At 55.3% G+C, this 19,141-nt stretch overlaps 7 protein-coding genes across 8 annotated transcripts; all 7 read right to left on the reverse strand.

The window, feature by feature from the left end:
• Window positions 1–2,273: 2,273 nt before the first annotated feature.
• Window positions 2,274–5,450, reverse strand: ABB37_05756 (Cyclin 10; the record flags this gene model as incomplete). The annotated part of the gene is made up of 1 exon (XM_015803905.1): window positions 2,274–5,450. The coding sequence occupies exon 1, from the start codon at window positions 4,353–4,355 to the stop codon at window positions 2,274–2,276; it is 2,082 nt and encodes a 693-aa protein (XP_015657730.1). The 5' UTR covers window positions 4,356–5,450.
• A 706-nt stretch (window positions 5,451–6,156) lies between these two features.
• Window positions 6,157–8,694, reverse strand: ABB37_05757 (hypothetical protein; the record flags this gene model as incomplete). Its single annotated transcript, XM_015803906.1, has 1 exon — window positions 6,157–8,694. One exon carries the CDS (start codon window positions 8,692–8,694, stop codon window positions 6,157–6,159), a length of 2,538 nt encoding a protein of 845 aa, XP_015657731.1.
• A 588-nt stretch (window positions 8,695–9,282) lies between these two features.
• Window positions 9,283–10,765, reverse strand: ABB37_05758 (hypothetical protein; the record flags this gene model as incomplete). The annotated part of the gene is made up of 1 exon (XM_015803907.1): window positions 9,283–10,765. The coding sequence occupies exon 1, from the start codon at window positions 10,720–10,722 to the stop codon at window positions 9,283–9,285; it is 1,440 nt and encodes a 479-aa protein (XP_015657732.1). The 5' UTR covers window positions 10,723–10,765.
• Window positions 10,766–11,236: 471 nt separating this feature from the next.
• On the reverse strand, window positions 11,237–11,650 carry ABB37_05759 (hypothetical protein; the record flags this gene model as incomplete). Its single annotated transcript, XM_015803908.1, has 1 exon — window positions 11,237–11,650. Exon 1 carries the CDS (start codon window positions 11,588–11,590, stop codon window positions 11,237–11,239), a length of 354 nt encoding a protein of 117 aa, XP_015657733.1. The 5' UTR covers window positions 11,591–11,650.
• Window positions 11,651–12,220: 570 nt separating this feature from the next.
• ABB37_05760 (hypothetical protein) lies at window positions 12,221–14,333 on the reverse strand (the record flags this gene model as incomplete). Its single annotated transcript, XM_015803909.1, has 1 exon — window positions 12,221–14,333. Exon 1 carries the CDS (start codon window positions 13,880–13,882, stop codon window positions 12,221–12,223), a length of 1,662 nt encoding a protein of 553 aa, XP_015657734.1. The 5' UTR covers window positions 13,883–14,333.
• A 670-nt stretch (window positions 14,334–15,003) lies between these two features.
• Window positions 15,004–17,435, reverse strand: ABB37_05761 (hypothetical protein; the record flags this gene model as incomplete). Of its 2 annotated transcripts, none has more annotated exons than XM_015803911.1 (1): window positions 15,004–17,435. In XM_015803911.1, the coding sequence occupies exon 1, from the start codon at window positions 17,020–17,022 to the stop codon at window positions 15,004–15,006; it is 2,019 nt and encodes a 672-aa protein (XP_015657736.1). In that variant the 5' UTR covers window positions 17,023–17,435. The 2 variants fall into 2 exon arrangements, with proteins under 2 accessions (XP_015657736.1, XP_015657735.1); XM_015803910.1 differs by having other exon boundaries at window positions 15,004–17,414.
• Window positions 17,436–17,769: 334 nt separating this feature from the next.
• Window positions 17,770–18,775, reverse strand: ABB37_05762 (hypothetical protein; the record flags this gene model as incomplete). Its single annotated transcript, XM_015803912.1, has 1 exon — window positions 17,770–18,775. The coding sequence occupies exon 1, from the start codon at window positions 18,736–18,738 to the stop codon at window positions 17,770–17,772; it is 969 nt and encodes a 322-aa protein (XP_015657737.1). The 5' UTR covers window positions 18,739–18,775.
• Window positions 18,776–19,141: the final 366 nt, after the last annotated feature.

Raw genomic sequence — 19,141 nt, forward strand, 5'->3', positions numbered from 1 at the left:
TATATATATATATATATATATATATATATATATATATATATATATATATATATATATATATATATATATATATATATATATATATATATAATATATATATATATATATATATATATATATATATATATATATATATAAGGGATCAAACATGGGAGAGATCAAAGAAAAAATGAGTTAAACATGAAATACCTTTTCGCGTTTCACGCTATCGTAAAAGCTGCTCTCATTTTTAATGCTGACTTTTTTTGCGCAAAGAAGACAGAGAACGCATCGGTGGTGAGTTAGCGCACGTCGCATTAACAAAGAAGATGGAAGAGTGGAGCTCCACAGAAGAAAAGAAAAGAGGAGGACGCAAAACTGACGGATCACAGCATTCACCAGAAAAAAAAACCTGAGAGAAAGAGAAGGAACGCTAAAGCCAAATAACAACAATGAAAACCCACGAACAAACACACACACACACACTCAAAGAGAGAAGGGCTACACTCCCTTTAACGGCGGCACACGGGATTCACGTGTGCATCGTCGCCCTTCAGTTTGGCGCACATCTTTGTGATTAACCACTTTTCAGTACTTTCGTTCCCCCCCCCCGAATTCTTCGTGGGCGGCGAGCGCATTTCCACCCTTCATGTCGCGTAGCATGAATGCTTCCCTGGTGGGCCCACACTAGCATATATATATATATATATGTTTGTTGTTGTGTAGAAGGTCTGCGACTGACAATACGGCAGCGTGGTGCGACTTCCACGCCAAGCAGCGGCTCGCCGAAAGGCAATGGAAAAATACGACCCTTCGAAATGACTCTGAGACAACGAGAGAGGAGATAAAAGAAAATCAAATGAATGCACTTCTTCTTTTGCTGTTGTTAAAACTTCTTTTTCATGTGTTACTTCAAGAAAACTGCTCTGCAAGAAGAAAAGGGAGAAGAAAAAAGAAGAGTCACCCACGTACCATACACAAATTGATACGTCTGTTCTTCATAGCACGAGAAAGTAAGAAGAGGAAGAGGAAGAAGAGAGAAAAAAGGCGGATGCCGAAGGAATCGGTTTCTTGCTCAAAAGAATTCAGAAACAAGAATGTATGGTTACAGGGTGTCAGATGTCGAGCGAGAGAGAAAGAGAGAACACACGTGAAGGTCCACAAGTAGGTAGAACGACAAAAAGAAGCCGCGTCTCGTATATGAGAAACACCTGCTGATGCAGCACCACGTATTCGTCTAGTTAACAGAATCGTCTCCTCCGCCTCCTCTTTGCGGTCTCCATCTCTTCCAATCGACGTGAGGAATAACAATAATAACATTAATGGTAGTAAAGAAAGCAACGCACTAACGATAAGCTAACTGAAGTTATGAGAGAAAGAGTGAAGCAAGTCAATGAATGTGGAAATAATGATATTAACACACGGATTAAAAAAGAAAGAAAAGGGGGGAAGGGAGAGACACGTTTAAAGCAACACACACACACACGCAAAGCACACAAAACACAACAACAACATTTTCTCCTACATACTACAAAAGAGAAGACTCGTGAACTAAAAAAAGGAAAAGAAGCCGTACGAAGCGAAGTCACTATCGTAAGCTACAAAGAAGAGGGAAGGAGAAAGAAAAAGACGTTGACGTAGAGAGAAGAAAAAAAAAGAGGAAGAAGACAAACACAAACGTACCACACATGCAAATGTTCGCCTTCTACAAAACCAAAAGAAGAAGGAAAAGAAATGCAGCGGTCACCGGTGCGTATGATAATATGTGTTTCTCTTACCCTTGCCTTTTTCACCATCAAGAGGGTTGCTGTCGAGACCGCCTTGAGAGATACAGCGGTCACCGTGCCGCACAAAGGCGTGCGGACCAGCGAGGCTATTGTTTCTTTATCTACTGCGTACACAAAGGAGAGCACGAAAAGAAACTCGGCAATTCCTTCGCACAAGAAGATGAACACCCGCGAACGCACGCACGCACCAGTGCGCATGGCGATAGGTATGTACATCAGCATTCGCACACGTACGCAAGCCGATATGAAACACTTTCAGAGGCCGTTCTTTCACGCTCACGTTTTCACGGAAAAATCTCACGCTGACATCCCACAAGCAATAGCAGTAGTAAAATAAATAAATAAATAGAAGGGAAAGGCGTCGTAATCGCACCTTCGCGCGGCGAATACGTGAGAGTGCGCTTCTGTTGTGATACTGCGATTCCGTTTTGCTGAAGCAGCGTAGAAGAAGAAAAAAAGAGCAGAAGTGTTCAGGACTTTTTTGTTGTTCTCTTTCTCTGTGGCCTCCTAACGCTGACGAGACTCAGGCGGCGGCAGCACGTTCGGCATCGTCACGCCGGAGTTGCCAGCGATACTACCGGACCGACCACGTCGACCGCTCTGCGGCATCGGCGGCAGTGCCAAGCCGTCCCCGCGTGCAGACGAGACGAAGGCCCGCCGCGTTGGAGTGCGCTCATCGCTGAGGATGTTGCTCGGTGTCGTGCTGCCATCCATGATGACCATCGTACCGTCCAGGCTGCGGCTCTTCGCTGCGGCGGCGCTCGTGGCGGACGTCAGCATGTTCGGTGAGACACAGTGCGCCGTGGCGATCACCGACGTGCTCAGACACACCCCACCGGTGGTGGTCGCCAGCGTGCGGGCAGTGCGGGTGGCGTCCCACGAGGAGGAGAACCCGCGCGGTGCGGACATCAGAATGCTCCGCGCACGCGCGTCTTCGCTGTCGTCGGCGGGGTCGAAGACCTGCTGCTGGTGAAGTGTGTTGACAAAGGCACCGCTGGCACTCTGCGCCAGACCGGCGGAGGAGACGGTGTCGTCGAAGTTGCCGGAGCTGCGCAGCGTGGCGGCGGAGTTGGCGTTGCGGAGGACAGGTACCGCCGTCGACGCGCTGCCGTTGGCGGTGGGGGGATGTACCTGCGGCAGCACGGGCGATCGCGAGGTTATACTCGTGCTATTGTTATTCGTATTGCCGTTGCTGTTCATCGGGTATCGCCGCGCAGAGGTGACGGCGGACTCGCAGCGCGACGGCGCCGCGGACGGCTGCCGCACCCCGGCAAAGGACTCGGCATCGACGGAGATGGACTGGCCCATGGAGGCGCTTGGAGGGAAGGCAGGGCGGGAGGCAGAGCGCAGCGGCGAGACACCACTCTGCGAGGCCGTTGAAAGGCTGTACTCGTTCTGCGACATGGTGCTGGAGCGGCGGCTGCGGGACGTAACGCTACCACAGCGGCTGTTGCGCGCCGCCGACGGTCGGGACGGCTGATGTGGATGGCCGACCGGGCGGCCGCCGTTCATCGGCAGCACCATCGTCGGCGACGGCCCATCCCAGGTCCTCTCCGCTTCGATGTGGGCGGCGTGTCGCCGCAGCGGATCGCAGTACACGTCGAAGGCGTGGTGCGAGATGTACAGGCGGTTCTGCAGCAGCTGCACAAACATAAACTCCAGGGCGTTGATGTTGTCGTTTGTGACGCCGCCGACGAAGGAGAAGTCACGGTTGTTGAGGGTGCGGGTGTCCATGATCTTGCTGCTCACCCGCGTTGACGTGATGAGGAACTTGAAGACGTTATTCGGGCAGAGGAGGAAGCTGGGGTACATGGTGAGCAGTCGGTCTAAGTAGAGGCAGCAGCACACTAACACCGAGGGAGACACGTAGGTGTACTTGACGATCCGCTTTAGGTAGTCGTGGACGGAGATAGCGGGCACCTCCGGCGTAGAAAAGGCGTTGATGGCTGTCTGCAACACCTTGTAACCCAGCGCGGTGTTGCGGTCGCCGGTGCTGTTCCCGCTGTCGGTGCTGCCTACGCGCGGGTGAACCTCCGCTGCGGCTCTGTCATCGTCATCGGAGTCGCCGGCAGGTTTGTGCAGGTGCGTGGGGCTCGAGGGCGGTGAGGAGGAGAGAGAGATGAAGGCGGGCAGGCCGGCGCTGTGGCGGAGTTTCTCGTGCGCGGCGATGGTGCACTCGATCGCGTAGGCCAGCATCGGCACGATGAAGCGGTACTCCTGGCCGTGCTTCTCCTGCAGCGTCTCCGATTCGTTCAGCACGCGGCCGGAGCGCTTGCTGTGTCGCAGCGGCACCTTGACAGACGGCGTCAAAGGGAAGAGAACGATGGGTTCCTCCATCGGGGTTGGGTAGGGTGGCAGGTGGAGTTGGGTGGTGGCCGCTGCGCCGTCGCCCGCGCGAGACGGCGACACCGCCCCGTTGGCAACCTGCCCGTTCGCGCTGCCGCGGCCGTTGGTGCAGTCCGGCGTATTCGCCGTCGGAGGTCGCTTGAAAAAGCTGCAGATGAGCGGCTTCATCATAGGCTCCTCACTTGGGGGGCGGTTGAGAGATGCGGCTTGCGTCTGGTCGTAGTCGGCGGCAGCGGAGCGCATCTTTGCGTTGATGTGAGGCGCCTCTGTGTCTCTCTTGATTCTCAACCCCTTTTCTACGGATTATTCCCTTGGGCTTCTTCTAATATACAGCTGGCTATTTGCAGCGATCGATCGATTTGGGGATGAGCGCACACGCATCCAAAAGATGCTCGAAGCACAAGTGTATCTACACACGTGTGGCACTCAAGCGGGGTAATTGTTTAGTAGCGGAAGTATTTGATTTAATATATATATATATTTCTTTTCCGACCTTACTTTTGGTGATGGCAACAGCTCTAAACAACTCTTCACCGTCACCTTCGTGGAGAGAAGCCGAACCGACACACGCACGCAGAAAGTATGCGATGTGGCAGAGTCAAGGACAGGCAGTTCCAGACAAAAGTCAGCAGTTGCCTCTTTCCTTTCCTTTCAACACTTCGAGTTGGTACGCGCCGGCAGAACCGAAGGGAGGAAAGAAGGAGACGTAAGTCCGTCGCTGCAGTTGTGTATCGTACACGTGATCAAAAACAATAGTAACAGAAAGAATGCATTAATGATGAAGCAACACAAATCCCCCCACACACAGAGATAATTAAATATATAGATAGATAGATATATAGATACAGATATATATATACACAGAAATCAGAAAGAAAAAGCAAGGAAGGAGAAAAGGGAAAAAGTAAACGGTTCAGAAAGCAGCTGGCTTCTTTTTTGTTTCGTCAAGACTTTTATGCGCTTCCCTTCGCACGTTCCTTGAGGTGACTCGTTTTCCCCTTTTCCCTGTAAGTGTCTGTACGAGTATGTGTACAACGAGCTGATTTGAAGAGAGTGCGGCAAGTAAAAGTAATAAATAATGTTCAACGCAGTCGCACACAATGCGCACACGCACACTCGCAGGGTCGTTTAAAAAAAGAAATACCACAACCAACACCTAAAACGATGGGGGGCACGAACCGTTGTCTGTGTGTCTGTGGGGAGGAGAAGTGCGACGTTGAGCAGGGGAAACTACCGCGTCATCCAAGAAAAAAAAGAAGTCGGCGGTCTTGGTCAGAGAGAAAGAAAGGACAAGAATCGTCGCGTAGGCGTACACTATTTAGCGCTTTAGTAGTGGGCTGGGAAAGGAAAAGAAAAGGGAGAGCTGGGGACGTTGTTGGCAAGGGGAGAACATACCGTGAAAGGATCAAGGCAGGCGGAGAAGCGCAGGGAGGGGGGGGGGGGGAGCTGGAGGACAAGCGTAGCAACTGCCTCTAGCTTGACAGAGTGCCGTTGGCGACATGCGTGAAGCACCAGCTTCATGGGCAGTGGTATTCAACAACTCGTGCAACTGTTTTGCAAAGGAGAAGCCTTCCTTCTTTCGCTATTTGGAGTGCAGCATCGGGAATGCCACCACGTAGGTATTTTTGGGACAGATATTCCGTTTTGCGGTTCAAGAGACCACGAAAGTCGTTCCTGGATTTGCCAACCACCGTCAAAAAAAAAACCGTGAAGGAAACATCAACAGCAACGTAGCACACCAGTCAGCTGCCAAACAACCGAATATAACAAGAAAGACACAACGAGAGCAACCCAACTGGCAACAATAATAGTGAAAGGCCGTTTCTCTCCTCGGTGAACAACGCGAAATCATCCGGTTGTTAAAAAAAAAGCTTAACTGCACCTCTGAAACTGCGGCACGATGAAGTCGCTGCAATGGTGATAACTGAACTCCTTTTATCCTTTCCTTAAAAAGAATACTTCGATGCGTTGTAACTGGCGTTGTCGCTGTTTTACCTCTCCTCCTTTGACCGGACGATAATGCGGTGGCAGCGCCGAATGCTGTTCACGATGCATCAGGGCTGCCCATCTCTGTAAGCAGCCACACCGCCGTCGACTGCCCCTCCACATACGCACCCGTCGCGATTGATCGGAGAGAGAAGCGCAACGACTTTTGCATCTGTGCTACGACAGCAGCACGCCACGGCGGCAAAGATGGCGACACCGCATCCTTTGTTCCTGCGTTCGCGACTAGCAGGGTGCGCAGCGAACAAAGGCAGTCGCGCACCACAGAAGAGTCGCTGCGCTCCGACACAAACAAAATGGCGCTGTGCTGAACCACGGCCAGCGCGAGTTGTTCCGCCATCTCAACAGGCAGGGCTGCGTCGTCTGCGGCGTGCGGTGAGCTGAGAAGAACGGCGACGTTCCGGAAGATCGAAGCGATGGCCGCCTTGCAGTGTGTGCGAGTTGCCGGAGATGTGTCATTTGTGAGCAGTCCTGCCATGGCTGGCAGGCGGGTGGCCAGCCACACAAACATGGACTGCGCCGTCGCATCAAAGGAGACGATGGCCACGTGCTGGTCATATACGCGCGCGATAATGCAAGCGGCAAGCCGCAAAGACACCATCCACTCTGCCGGCGAGGTGGGTAAGTGCTGCTGCAGCGGAGGCTTCTGCACGTCCCAGATGGCGCCGAGCCTGTGCAACAGCTCTCCCACCACAGCCCTCTTGTCAGGCGAGATGATCAGCAGGTAGCGCAAGGCGTCGACGGCCGGGAAGCGTGAGCCCGCAGGAAGGGCACAGTAGAGTTCCACAAGACTGCTGCACAGCGCAGCAGCCGCAGCCGGTGGCGTTGCGAGCTGCCGTATCGTGTTTTGAAAGGCAGAGTTGTTGGGAAGAAGAGAATTCACCTTCGTTTGGGCGGCAGTGGGGTTAAAGACGTCAAACGTCAGCGGCGTGGTCCACGGAGCGAGGAGCGCTCCGGTGGAAGCTGATGGGCCGGAGTTGGGACTGGCAGCGGGTGCAGAAGAGGCAACCGGGGGCGATGCAACGGGGGTGTGGCCTGGCGCGCCGCTGTTAATGCCCTCTAAACCCCGCACATGGGCCAAGTCTTCTGGCGAAACGTGCTGCATAAGGAAGTTTTGAATCTCTTCCTGTGAGTCCTCGGTGACGACGCCGCGATTGTCCTGAATAAAGCGCTTCGCCGTCTCCACCAGCCCATCTCCCACCCTGTACGGCAGCTTGAGCATCCGACCCTCGACGTCGACATCGAAAAGGTAATCGTACGTCTGCCCGTTGTAGAAGTGCTTCTCACGCTGCTGATTAGACGCCCCTGTGTAGTTCTGCGCATCCGGCCCAGCAACCACAACGCCGATCTTTTCCCATCGACCAGAGTTCCACACATACAGCTCCACCTCACCCTTTTCGTTGCGTGCAAAAAGGCGCTCGCCTTCCTCTCTTCCTCGACGCTTCTGGATCTCATGCGTGTACGGCATTGTGGAGACATCAAGACCTCCTGTAGCTGCGGCGGTCCCGCTGGACGTTGCGATTTTGACATCCACCCTTTGCGACGACACGGCGGCTTCCAATGCCTCGAGCTTCTCGATGGATGCCATGCGATCGTAATTCCGCGTCCAGACCCGCACAGCATGATCGGAGCCGCCCGTGACAATTCTTCCATCCGATGTTGCGGCCACGCTCCAAACAACACACGGGTGCTGAATGACTTGAACAGTAGCCAGTTGGTCTTTCCCAGGTGCCGATCTCCACACGCGCAACGTGTGATCTTCAGAGGATGAATACAGCTCCGACGTACGTAGAGACCAGCACACCGAGTAAACGAGGGAGTCGTGACCTTCGAGAACCTGATATGGGTTCTCTACGCCGATACTCCAGAGTCGAATGGTGCAGTCATTGCCTGAGGACGCGAAGCGCTGGCCATCAATTGCACAAATACACTGTACTACGTCCTTGTGACCCGAAAATACTTGAATGGTGCTGCCCGTAGTAGCATCCCAGGCGTGAATCGTCTTGTCACCAGAGCACGAGACAATCGTGGATGTGTTTGTCAACTGGGCAACTCCGCGAATCGCCGTTGCGTGCTTGTCGTACAGTTGTTTGGGTCTTCCACTCTTGTGGTCGAAAATGATGACCATGCCTCCCCAGTCACCTGACACAATGTCATTGACAAGTGAGTCTCGCACCTCTGCGCTGACATCGTCTGACGTAAAACTCATTATGACTCCGCAGCACGCGCCACTGCTGTGTCCGTCCAGCACAGCTTCCACTACAGCGGTCTGAGCGTTCCAAAGCACAAGATGGTGGTCATTAGACCCAGTGACAACGCACGGCTCATTGTCGAGCAGCTCCATACTCGTGTGAAAAAGAGCGAAATTGACAAACGCCGTGTGACCGATAAATGTCAAGTTGTCCTCCAAACCGTCGCCCGCTTCGGGGATCGTGATCCACTTTGAAGTGTTGTCTCGCGAGGCCGAGAAAACAGCGCTTGAGTCCTGCACAGGGCTACTGACAAAACGTACATCAGAGGTATGCGTCAATCCATCGGCCTGGAGGATAAATACCTCCTCTGCGTTTTCGACACTCATTGTGATCTAGGAGTTGCCGAAGAAGATTAGATTTTTGCTTAGTTGTTTGTCTTGCTCCGTCTGGCAAACGAGCAGTACGGATGCGCTAACACAGAGAACAGCAATACGGAGATATTATGAAAATAGCAGCTAATTATTGGCACAGGTGCGCTTTTGGCTGCGAAAGCAGACAACGGAGGGCAGTTTCTTTTTTAAAATCAAAATCACCACCAATAGGCATTCACACAAAGCCACAATAAAATAAAACGATAATAAAGAAGCGATATATCTTTTTTTTTTAGGAAACCGTAGATGTAGAGTATGGAGTGTGTGATGGCTCGTTTTTGACGTTGACATGAGTGGAGCTTCTCTCAGCAAAGTATTCATTCACTCTTCCATTCGGCATTACATACTAATAGGCCGAGTCACGTGCAAGAATCAAGTGAGCCTATATGAATCGCTGTCCTTGTTGTATTTTTTCCTCATCTATTATGAAACTTCGTTTTCCTCTCAGTTTTCATTTTATTTTTTGGCGAAGAAGGGCACGCTGAAAAAAAAAGGACACAGTTACATCGCCTCAAGGAAAAAAAGGATTCCTTTTTTTAAACCTCAGTGGATTTCTGCCTGGTAATTGTGATAACCAAGGACGCGCAGCAGTTCCAGTCCGTAACGAGCGGCGTTGTACGACGTCCACGCCAGTGAGCCGAATGAATCGGTCCAAGCGTGCGGAAAGACGGACACCGGTGCCAACAGCTTGTCGGAGGGTGCACTGGAAACCGCAGCGACATATGCAGAGACCCATTCGAGTTCATTTTCCAGATTCCACGAAGAGAAGAGGCCCACGCGAGAGGTCTTTTTGAACGCCCAGCGGACCAGTTCCAGCCTGAGACACCACATAGCTTCGTGGCCCTTCTCGCAGTGTCGCCTAATTTCTTCTTGAGTGCAGCGCATGAGATACGTCCACAGACGTGGTGCACAAGGGCAGGCCCGAGTGAATTTACCGTTTTCCTCTGCAGACTGTCTCAGACCCTGCGAAGGTTCAGGCTGGGGTTGAGTTATGCCTTGTGAGTTCTTGAGGGTCAGCATTTGATCCCTGACGTCTTCTTCGTGAAGCAAAAAAAGAAGGTAGGACGCTGCCGAACTGTCACCGTTGTGCTCTCTGATGAAGTGAACAATTCTCTGACTTTCGTAGAGCACAATCTTATCGACTGTTTCTAGCACGTTCGGTGACTCAGAAGCAGAAGCACAAAGCAGTTTATGTACACAACGGCGATAATGCCACGCATTGTAGTTCATAGGGTGATTGTGAGCGGCGGTGAAAAAGCACACATCATCTTGCAGTTGCCACCGAAGCAGCAGCGACTCTGATGAATTGCCTCCCTTCACGCTTGTAAGGAGGTGACGAGAGAACATCTGCTTGACTATCCACAGCCGGAACTCCCACAAAGACTTGAGCTTTGGACAGACGCTCAGCAGGAGGTCGAGTAGAACAACCGCGTTCACCAACAGCCGCATTTTCTCAGCAGAAGGGATAGCTGCGTCCGGAGCGCAAAGGCTGTCTAACAGCCAGCGGCGGCGATGACTAATGAAGCACTCAAGTTGTGGGTTGCAAAGCCACAATATAGCAGTGAAAGGGGTCGGTTTGTCGGCCAACATTGATCGTGTGACATGCGGCGAGCTTTGCAGACTATCTGTCAAGCTACGGCAAGGCATTTTACCAAGTTGCATTGAATCCTCGGAACGTTCTTGTTGTGCTAGAAACGCGCCGGCACAGTATGTCCTTACGGTATTCAACAGGCTGCGATCGACTAAAACCGGATAATCGAAGGAGCTGGAGCCGCTTTGTGACAAATTGGAGTCATCTACTAAACAAGTGATCAACGGGGAATGCGGCTGTTGTAGTTGCTGTTGCCCAAAGCCAAGAACGAGTTTCGCTAAAGGGGTGTTGTGGCTCGACAGAGTCCGCATGTATAAAGAAGCTCCTTGCAGTAGAATACTGTCTAGTTCACCTGCAGCCTTTGTAACGAGAAGTTCCAAGACATCTGTCATCTTCGCGTTAATTTTGCCGATAACGATATGATGCGCTGCTCTCTACCAGTTGAGAATTTAAAACTTACGGATCGAAAAGATAAAGTGTATCAAACAATAGGATGTTGTAGAGCGTTAAAAAAAACCTTCTTTCAGAGGCTGAAAGAAAACACAGCAACAACCTCCTAAAGTTACAAAGGAAGAGTGATATTTTAGAATCACAGGTGGAAATTGTTCCTCGTTGATAGCTTTAATTCCGGAGAGAAATATCCCCCCAAAATAAACCTTTTTTTGTCTTCTTTATTGTAATAGAGTTGGAGAACATCGAAGTTCGGTCAGCAAAGAAAAAACAAGAAAAAAAGAACTCAAGCTAAATATCAAAAGAGTAATTAAGATGTGAGTAATACTCAAAGAGGCCTTTTGCTGATTGTTACATTTAGCACTAGAATATAAACGGCTGTTCATGGGGTGAAAGGGAAGCAAGAACTTCAGATTCGTATAAAAACTTGAAAGCCAACGATTACAGAAGACGGGTTTACTTGAGTAAGGTATCTTTTGCTTCGTTCAGCTTAGTGGCAATGTAAGGGGTGCCGCTGACATCGCTATGAAAGTCCTTCATCATGGTCCTGTAGCGTTTCTTCACCTCCTCGGGAGAAGGCCGGCGAAATACAGCCTCGGCTTGGTTCTCTTTGAACCCAAGCAGCATGTACGCCTCTCGCTCCGACATGGCGGGCTGGAATCCGTATTCGTATTGGTGATAGGGGCGAACGTGGCGAATCACGTGGGCGGTTTTCGCCGCGGAAGCCCGCTGCGCTACTCTCGGGGCGATTCGTCCGACGTAGAACAGGCCGCAGCCGACCAAAATACCAGCGGCGAGCGGTGCCGCCATTGCGCCGGTCGCGTTTCCTGTGAATGAATGGTTTTTAGGAGCACTAGATGTGTTGTGGGCTGGTAAAGGGGGGGGGGAAACGGGAAAGACAAAATAGAGAGAGGGAGGGATGGTGGTTGAGAATGCGGGGAAAGCGGGCAGGGGGGCCGTGCTTCTTTTGGCGCGATTTTGGTTTGTTGCGCCGCTGAAAACACGGGGTCGCTTTTGAAAGCGTGGCGGCGCCGTTTTGTCTCTGTGCGTGCCGCCCTTTTTTCCCCAGCGCGGGCCTGGGCGTGGGCCGGGCGGGCGGGGCAGGGCGAGGCGGCGCTGGCCGGCGGGGAGGAAGCGGGGGGGATGCGGGGAGAGGGTGGGGGGCCGACGAAGAATTGCAGAGAGGCCGGGCCGGGACCGCAACAGCGGCGCGGCGAAAGCGCGCGGTTTATAACGCGGGGCGCCTTTTCGCGGAGGAGCTCGCTCTTTCCGCGGCCTCCTCCGAAGCGTGTTCCTTCATCGATAAACGTGTGTTTCATGACGGTTCAACAGAGAGACGTTGTTCACGGAAAACAATTAAAAGAACCTAACCGGCAGTTGTCTGCGGTGTGATGCCAAGCGAAAGGCGCGCGCCCACGCCGACGTTGAGCAGGGCCGGTGTCAGCTGGCGCCGTTGCTGGGGCGCAGCAGCTTCTGCGATGGGCGACTTCGCGACCGCAAGCTGCTCTTCGCGTAGGCGCGGCCGTCTTCAAACGCCAGGCGAAGCTGCTCCTCCACCTCGCCCTTCAGCTTGCTCATGATGCACTGCCGGTCCTTCACCACCTCGTCGTAGGCCTGCTGCAGCTGCGCAACGTGGTCCTGTGCCATGCGCTCGCTACGGCGCATCTCGTTCTCGTAGAGAGAGTGCAGCCGCTCCTTTTCGAGCTCCACCAGGCGGTTGCGGTCCTGCAGCAGTTGAACGCGTGCGCGCAGCTCCGTCACCTCCACCTGCTGGTGCCGCAACAGGAGCAAGTCGTTGTCCGTGGGCGGCGGAGGCGCCTCCACCACAACGCCGGCCTGCACCAACGAAAGCCGCTCATCCTCCTCCAGTTCTGGCGCCCCCGGGGCATCGCCGTCACCTCCGGCTGCTGCTGGTGCTGCCGGGGCCGCTAACACACCGTCTTGTCGCAGAGCGGCGCTGTCCGTGATCCACGTGAGGCCAGCGTCGAAGGCGATGAGAACCGGGTCCCAGAAAACGTCCAGCAGCAGCTCCTGGCGCGCCAGCCGCTCGTCCTCCTCCAGCTGCGCCAGTGGAGAGGAGGAAGAGGTGCTCGTCTTCGCTTGCCCAACGACGCGCACGTTGTGCATCCACGTCCCGTCCTGCGCCAGTTCCTGCAACCCCGCCACGCGTTGGTTGAGCAGCAGCTCCTCGTGCCGCAGGCGCTCCACCTCCAGCGTCGCCGCCGTCAACTGCGTCTCGGCGTGCTGCTTCTGCTGCTCCAGCATCGTGGCACGCGTGCGTAGCTGCGCCGCCTCCTCCGTCAGACGCGAGGCCAGCGTGCGGTGCTCCTGCAAGGCTGCGGTGGCCGTCTGCAGCTGGGCGAGTTCCGCCTCGCGGAGGAGGCCCAGCTGCGCCAGCGCGTCGTCGAGGCGGTAAATCTGCGTTTGTGCGATGACGGGGTCGAAGACGGCGAGGCCGGCCTGCAGTGCCGCTTGCACCTCCGCCTCCTCGTGGGCGGCGAGCACCGCGGCGGTGGTGGCACCGTTCGTCACGGCAGCGCGCACTGCAGCAGCAGCAGCAGAAGTCGAGGCGGATGTGGCAGCGGGCGCGTTGTCCTCAGCGCTTTTCTCGTCGCCGCTGCCGCACAGACCACGCAGAACACACACGGTGCGAGTGAGGTCCTCGACCTGCAGCTGCGCGCGTTGCAGCTGGGTGCTGAGGTAGGTGATGTGGTACAGCAGGCGCCGGCGATCGGCGTAGGCGGCGGCGGTGATGTGCACCGGTGCGTCCTCTTGCCCGTACTGCGCACTGGAAGACGCTTGTTGCGTTGATGTGGGCAACGAAGCGGAGAGGCGTGCGAGGCGGCTTCGTGATTCTTTGGCGCCTCCATCGCCGTCTTCCGCGTCGCTCAGCGCCTCCACGACGGCGCGTGTCGGACGTTGGGCCTCGCGTTGCCGCTGCGGTGGCGAAGGCGTGACGGTCGCCGCCGCGGCGTCTGCCGGCTCGTCCGTGGACGAGGACAGCGCAGAGACACCGGTGATGATGGGGCTGTGGTTAGGCGGTGAAGAGGCGGAGCGGCGACGCACACTGGACGGCGTGCGGGTGGGGGTTTCGGTCATCATGGTTACGTCGAGGGGAAAAAGACACAATAAACGGCAAAGCAGCAGCTCTGCTTACTTCTATGAGGAGTGTATATGCTCGGCGTTTTGCGCCAACGCGGGATACTTCTATAACGGCAGTGAAGCAACTGCAGGCTTCACACCTCTGCGTGGTGTCTCTTTGCACGCAGGGGGAAAAGGCGAAGCAAGAGGAAAAACGAAAGCAAAAATGGGCTGACCACAACAGTGTTCTGTGGATTTCATCAACGCACGTTGGTGCGGACGAGTTGCACGTTGCACTTTGGGCAGACGGCGAAGGATACTCTGGACGTCTGGCAGGTGGAGGTGGAAAGCGTTGAGAAACACACGGGGGAAACAAGTATGCGGTTTGATTGCAGTAAAGGTAGTAGCGGAGAAACAGAAAATATCTGCGGAGAAGAGCTGTGCGTTTATCCCGCTCATACGAGTGCGTCACTGCGTGTACATGTGCGCGTGTGTGTATGTGTGTGTGCGAGGTAGTCAGAAGGAGAGGGATGGGGATTAATAAACAGGCAAAAGCAACCAGCAGGGGAGATCATCAACGCATCAACTTGTGCAGGTGCGACCGCGAGGAGGGATGGTGCGCACTGGAGAGAGTCGGACGACCCAACGCAGTGAACCAAATAATAATACTGATAATCGAATTATTGACGCGCTTCAAAATGGCGAATCGGAAACGAGAAGCAAGGAATTCGCAGCTACAGCGACCGCCACTGTTTGTCCTCTGTGAACCCATCAATTCCTGTAATGCACCACGTGCAGCACCCTTCCCCACGCTTCTCCTCTTTCTGCGACGCTTTCAATGTTGCAGGTCATACGAGAAGCAACAAGCATAAATGATAAAAATACTACTAACTTCGATGATGACCGTTGTCACAAAGCAAGTTGAAAATCAAGTTCAATGTAGGCCGACGAAAGACGTGTCTTCGGGGTTTGGACATATGCAGCACACAGAGCGTGAGCAGACAGACAGACAGACACGCACGTACTCACACACTAACAGATACAAAACAAACAAAACGTACATAGTAGCAGTGGGGTACGATCAACGCACATCAAAGAAGGGGGGGGGGGAAGAAACAGCAGGCGCATCCAACCTCCGAATACTACATTGAAGTGCACAGGTGCTTCTTGTCGCGCGAGCCAGACAAGTCGTCGGAGCGGCGTGCAGAGAGCGTCGTGCCATCCCGCGCCTTAGCCACCTTCGCCGAGAGGAGCTCCATCATGTGCTGATTTGCCTCCTCCACGTCTTTGTAGCCGGGGAAATAGTTCACATCAATCACCACAGGTATGCTGTCGAGCAGCAGGGACGTCGGGGCGCCCGTGGCGAAGTCGAACATATCCCTCGCTTTACACGGCAGTGGCACGGACGGTACCGCCGTGCTCGAAGACACAGCCGACGCGGCAGCGCCAGCGGTGGTGTTCGTCGCCGCTGCCGGCGGTGCCGACGTCGCTGCTTCGTACTTCACCGTCGCCCCCTCCGTGTGGCCAATACCTCGCGAGGACTTGCGCTGGTAGGTGTGCGCGAGGTGCTGCGGCACGAGGAGGATGTCGAAGCCGTACATGGTGAGGCCAATCCCGCCAAAGCCGGACATCTCCTGCGCCAACTTGCTCACAGTGGCGTAGGCCGGAGTGCCGGGCGCGAGAAAGGCCTCCCACATTTCAGTTGGCGCCACCATCGACTCCCACGGCACCGCGGCGGGGCTCGAAGACGGCAGCAGCTCCTGCGGCGCCGTGACCGGCGACTCGGTCGACTCCCCGATGGCTGGTGTTCCGTAGTCCGCGCCGCTGGTGGCCTGCGAGAAGGTCAGCCGTGAGGTGGCCGCCGACAGACTCGTCACCGAAGAGAAGTACGTCTTGTCCTGCGAGTCCATCGTGACCGCGACGTCCATCAGCGTCGACGCGCGCGTGCGCTCCCACAGGTGGGCCAGCAAGTTCACCGTCGGCTTCACCCTGATGTAGATGTGGGGAGCGATGCAGTACACCTTCACGATAACGGGCAGCGCGTACACGTAGAGCTCTTGAAGAATGAACCGATTCGCCTCCTTTGGCAACGCCGCCTGGACCGCCGGTGGCACCCGCACGTCTTGCGCACGCGTGCACCACATCACTAGATGGTGGGTGAAGGCCGGCCCGGTGCCTTCGTCCGGCTTCGCGATCCACCACCGCCCCTGCATCGTGCCGTTGGCGCGGGCCTCCTTGATGTTTTCGTCCTCCGCCCCCATGAAGGAGTGGATGCCGATGGGTGTGACAACGTCATCGGTATTGCTCTTCGCGCCCCGATCGGCAGCGCCGTCGACGCCTTGGCGCGGCGCACAGGGGCGGTCCCACAGAAACGTGCGCGGAATCAGCGCGACGTACCGGCCATCCGCGCCCGTGTTGTCCAGCAACTTGTACAGCATGTTGCGTGTCATGAGCAGCTGGACCTTCTCCAGTGGGTCCAAGACGACCAGCGGCGCTTGCCGACGGTGCCGCCGCCGCTTTTGCGCGTGCTTGCACCACCGCTCCAGCGCACGGATGGCGGAGGGCGTGCCGAAGGTGGCGACTTTGTGAAGGACGACGTCGACCTCCTCCGCGACGCGGGTCGCCTCAGCCGCTGCTGCCTCGCTGGCCGACATCGCGACGTCTGTCCCTTCCTCTTCCTCCCCATGCATCGGCGGCGGCTGCGTGCCTTTTACGGCATCGTCGGTGCACACCACCATGCTGTGGTGCAGGGCGTCGTAGTTTAAGTTGACAAAGCGAAAGAAGTGGCTGCGCACCGGGCCGCGGGAGCCGCGGGGGGAGCAGCCGCCTGTGCACGGCGTGCTACGATCGCCTTCATCTGGCGTCGACCGACTGCCGCCGCGGCTCTTCGTTTTTGAGGACGCAACAGCCCCGGTGGTGGTGTTGGTGGCGGTCGCTCCTCCCCCCTCTGGCCGAATCAGACTTGCACTCGCACTCAACCCCCCGTTGAGGTCTGACCGAGCGGGACGTCCTACAGAGGCGAAGCGGTCTTGCTCCTCACGCAGACGCGCGTTGTGCAGCTCGCCGGCCACGCGCAGCGCGTCGAAGGACTGGTGATGCTTCTTCGCACTCGCACACAGCGCCACCGTAATGAAGGGCAACGACGACGGCGGCGGCGGCATCGCCGGTGAGGGCGACGCTGCACGATCCATCGCCTGTTGATGTTCACCTTCTTCTGTTTTTCGCTTTTAGTTATCGCCGAAAAGTAATTTTTTTGTTTTGACTGGGCCGCGAAACCACTTCTTCTCTCAAGCAACGCAGGCGAGGCGTATTCGCTGGGAAAAATGTGAGGTACGCTGCTGGAGTGCAGTGAAGGGGGAAATAGTCTAAAAAAGAGGGGCGAGTCCCGACAAGGAGTGGGCAAAGAGCTCTCCGCCAAGACAGCAGGAGACGTACTCCAAATACCCAACAATGGCGGTACGCGTGTACGTTGCGGGAATGGTCTGGTCGAAACCCGTACGTACGTACCGGCTCTTTGTACCTTTAGTTTTGCTGGTTTTGGTTGCTGGTGCACTTCAAGACAGTGGAAACGTACTTCGCCAAAAAAAAAAGGAGAAGAGAGAAGAGAGGAGGTGAAGAGCGGGCTTTGCGGACGTCAGCAACGTGTACGTGATAAACGCACCTCTCTGCGTTGCGCACACAAGATAATAATAAAAGAGAGCGCCGTATTGAGGATGGAGTGCCCATAAAGCGAAGCAAGCGTTCGAAGCTGCCCATACACTCAAAGGCGAGAAGCAACTCGTGGCGTCCTGCCGATTCTGTACAGATGCACGACAGCCGTGCCCTCCGCATTTTCATTTCTTCTTCTTAATTGTTTTCAGTGCATAACCTCTGCGATTGCACGTGGCGCACACGCGTGGTTTCGCCGCTTACTCTTTCCGTGCCCCACGGTACGCCGGGTGGTGGTAGTACACGTACCAGCACCACTTCAGCGAGGCCTCGGCGTGCCGCTGATACGCAATCGTCTCCTTTGCCACCTGCACATCCGGCGCCTCCTCTATCACGTTCCGCGACGGCCGCGAGACCCACGCTAAGCTGAACACCCCCAAACCGGCCAAGAAAGCCAGCACGAGTCGCGCGTTGGTGGCCCGCATAAGGAGGCGGTGTCGCTGCGCGAGTTGCTCCCGCTGATCCGCTGTCATCCGCCAGCGCCGCAGCGACATGACCTTGGTGAAGACAAGCGACTCCTGCGGCAGCGCACCGTTGTACAGCTGTGCCGTCTTCCACGTCATGAGATAGATGCCGGTGAGGAAGAGACACGGGTTGACCAGCAGCTCCAGTCCGTGCAGGCCGCGGCTGCCGAGGTGCCCGGAAAAGCTGCTGTCCACGTCGTACTTGGCCTGCTGCTCTACTTTGGTAAGTTCGCGAATCACGTCTCGGAGCTCGGCGGGGGTCAGCGTGTGTGGCGGGGTGCGGAGCCGATCCACCAGGCCCCGCTTTGTCAGCTCGTACCCCGCCAGGGGAGAAGGCGGAAGCTGATCCCACGAAAGCGGCGGAGAGGTCGTCCCGCTAGCAGATGTGGTTGCCGTGGACGAACAAGGAGAGACGATTTCTGCTTCTTCGCTGTTGTCTGGCGGTGCGGAGGGAGAGAAGGGCAGCCATGCGTTCGTTCGCCGTGTCCACCCTCGCCACCCGCCGGAAGGTGACTCGCTGGGAGTTCGTCCGTTGTGCGTGCCATTGGGAACTACTTCACGCGGTGCGAACTCGGACGTGGAGGAAGTCAAGCTGTGGTTGCCGGGTTCGAAGATGGACGCGATGACGTCTTGTGCGTCCTGCATGTGCGCCTCGCCTGCCGGGTCCACGTGCGGTGCTCGCGGTGATGACGACCACCAACCCATTGAGTTTGCGTGTCGTCGTGTGTGTTTTTCTCTTTCCTTTTCGGACGGCCACAACGCACATGGAGTCACAAGCGAAGACGAGGAGGAGAAGCGACGAGGGGGAAGTCGACGGCTGCGGTCGGGGGGGGGGGGGGGCTTCGACCCGCCACTGCTTTCTACGCAGGCACGCGGGAGACGCAACACTGCGGAAACTCGCGGGTGTGGGTTTACCACCTTTCTTCGTTAACGTACTATTATAATTATAATAACTGTATCTTTCCCGGCAAAGCAAGGGCGGCGTACAGGTGCGCAGGCATTGCCGCACGTTTCTCGTAGAGCACGGCACTGTTTTTCTTTTCTTTTTTTACATTCACGAACGCTCTGCCGTGTTGTGGAGGGTGCGAAAGAAATCTGGTTTACATCG

Source organism: Leptomonas pyrrhocoris (genome assembly GCF_001293395.1).
Source record: "Leptomonas pyrrhocoris isolate H10 chromosome Unknown, whole genome shotgun sequence".
In the NCBI taxonomy this organism is placed as follows: Eukaryota; Euglenozoa; class Kinetoplastea; order Trypanosomatida; family Trypanosomatidae; genus Leptomonas; species Leptomonas pyrrhocoris.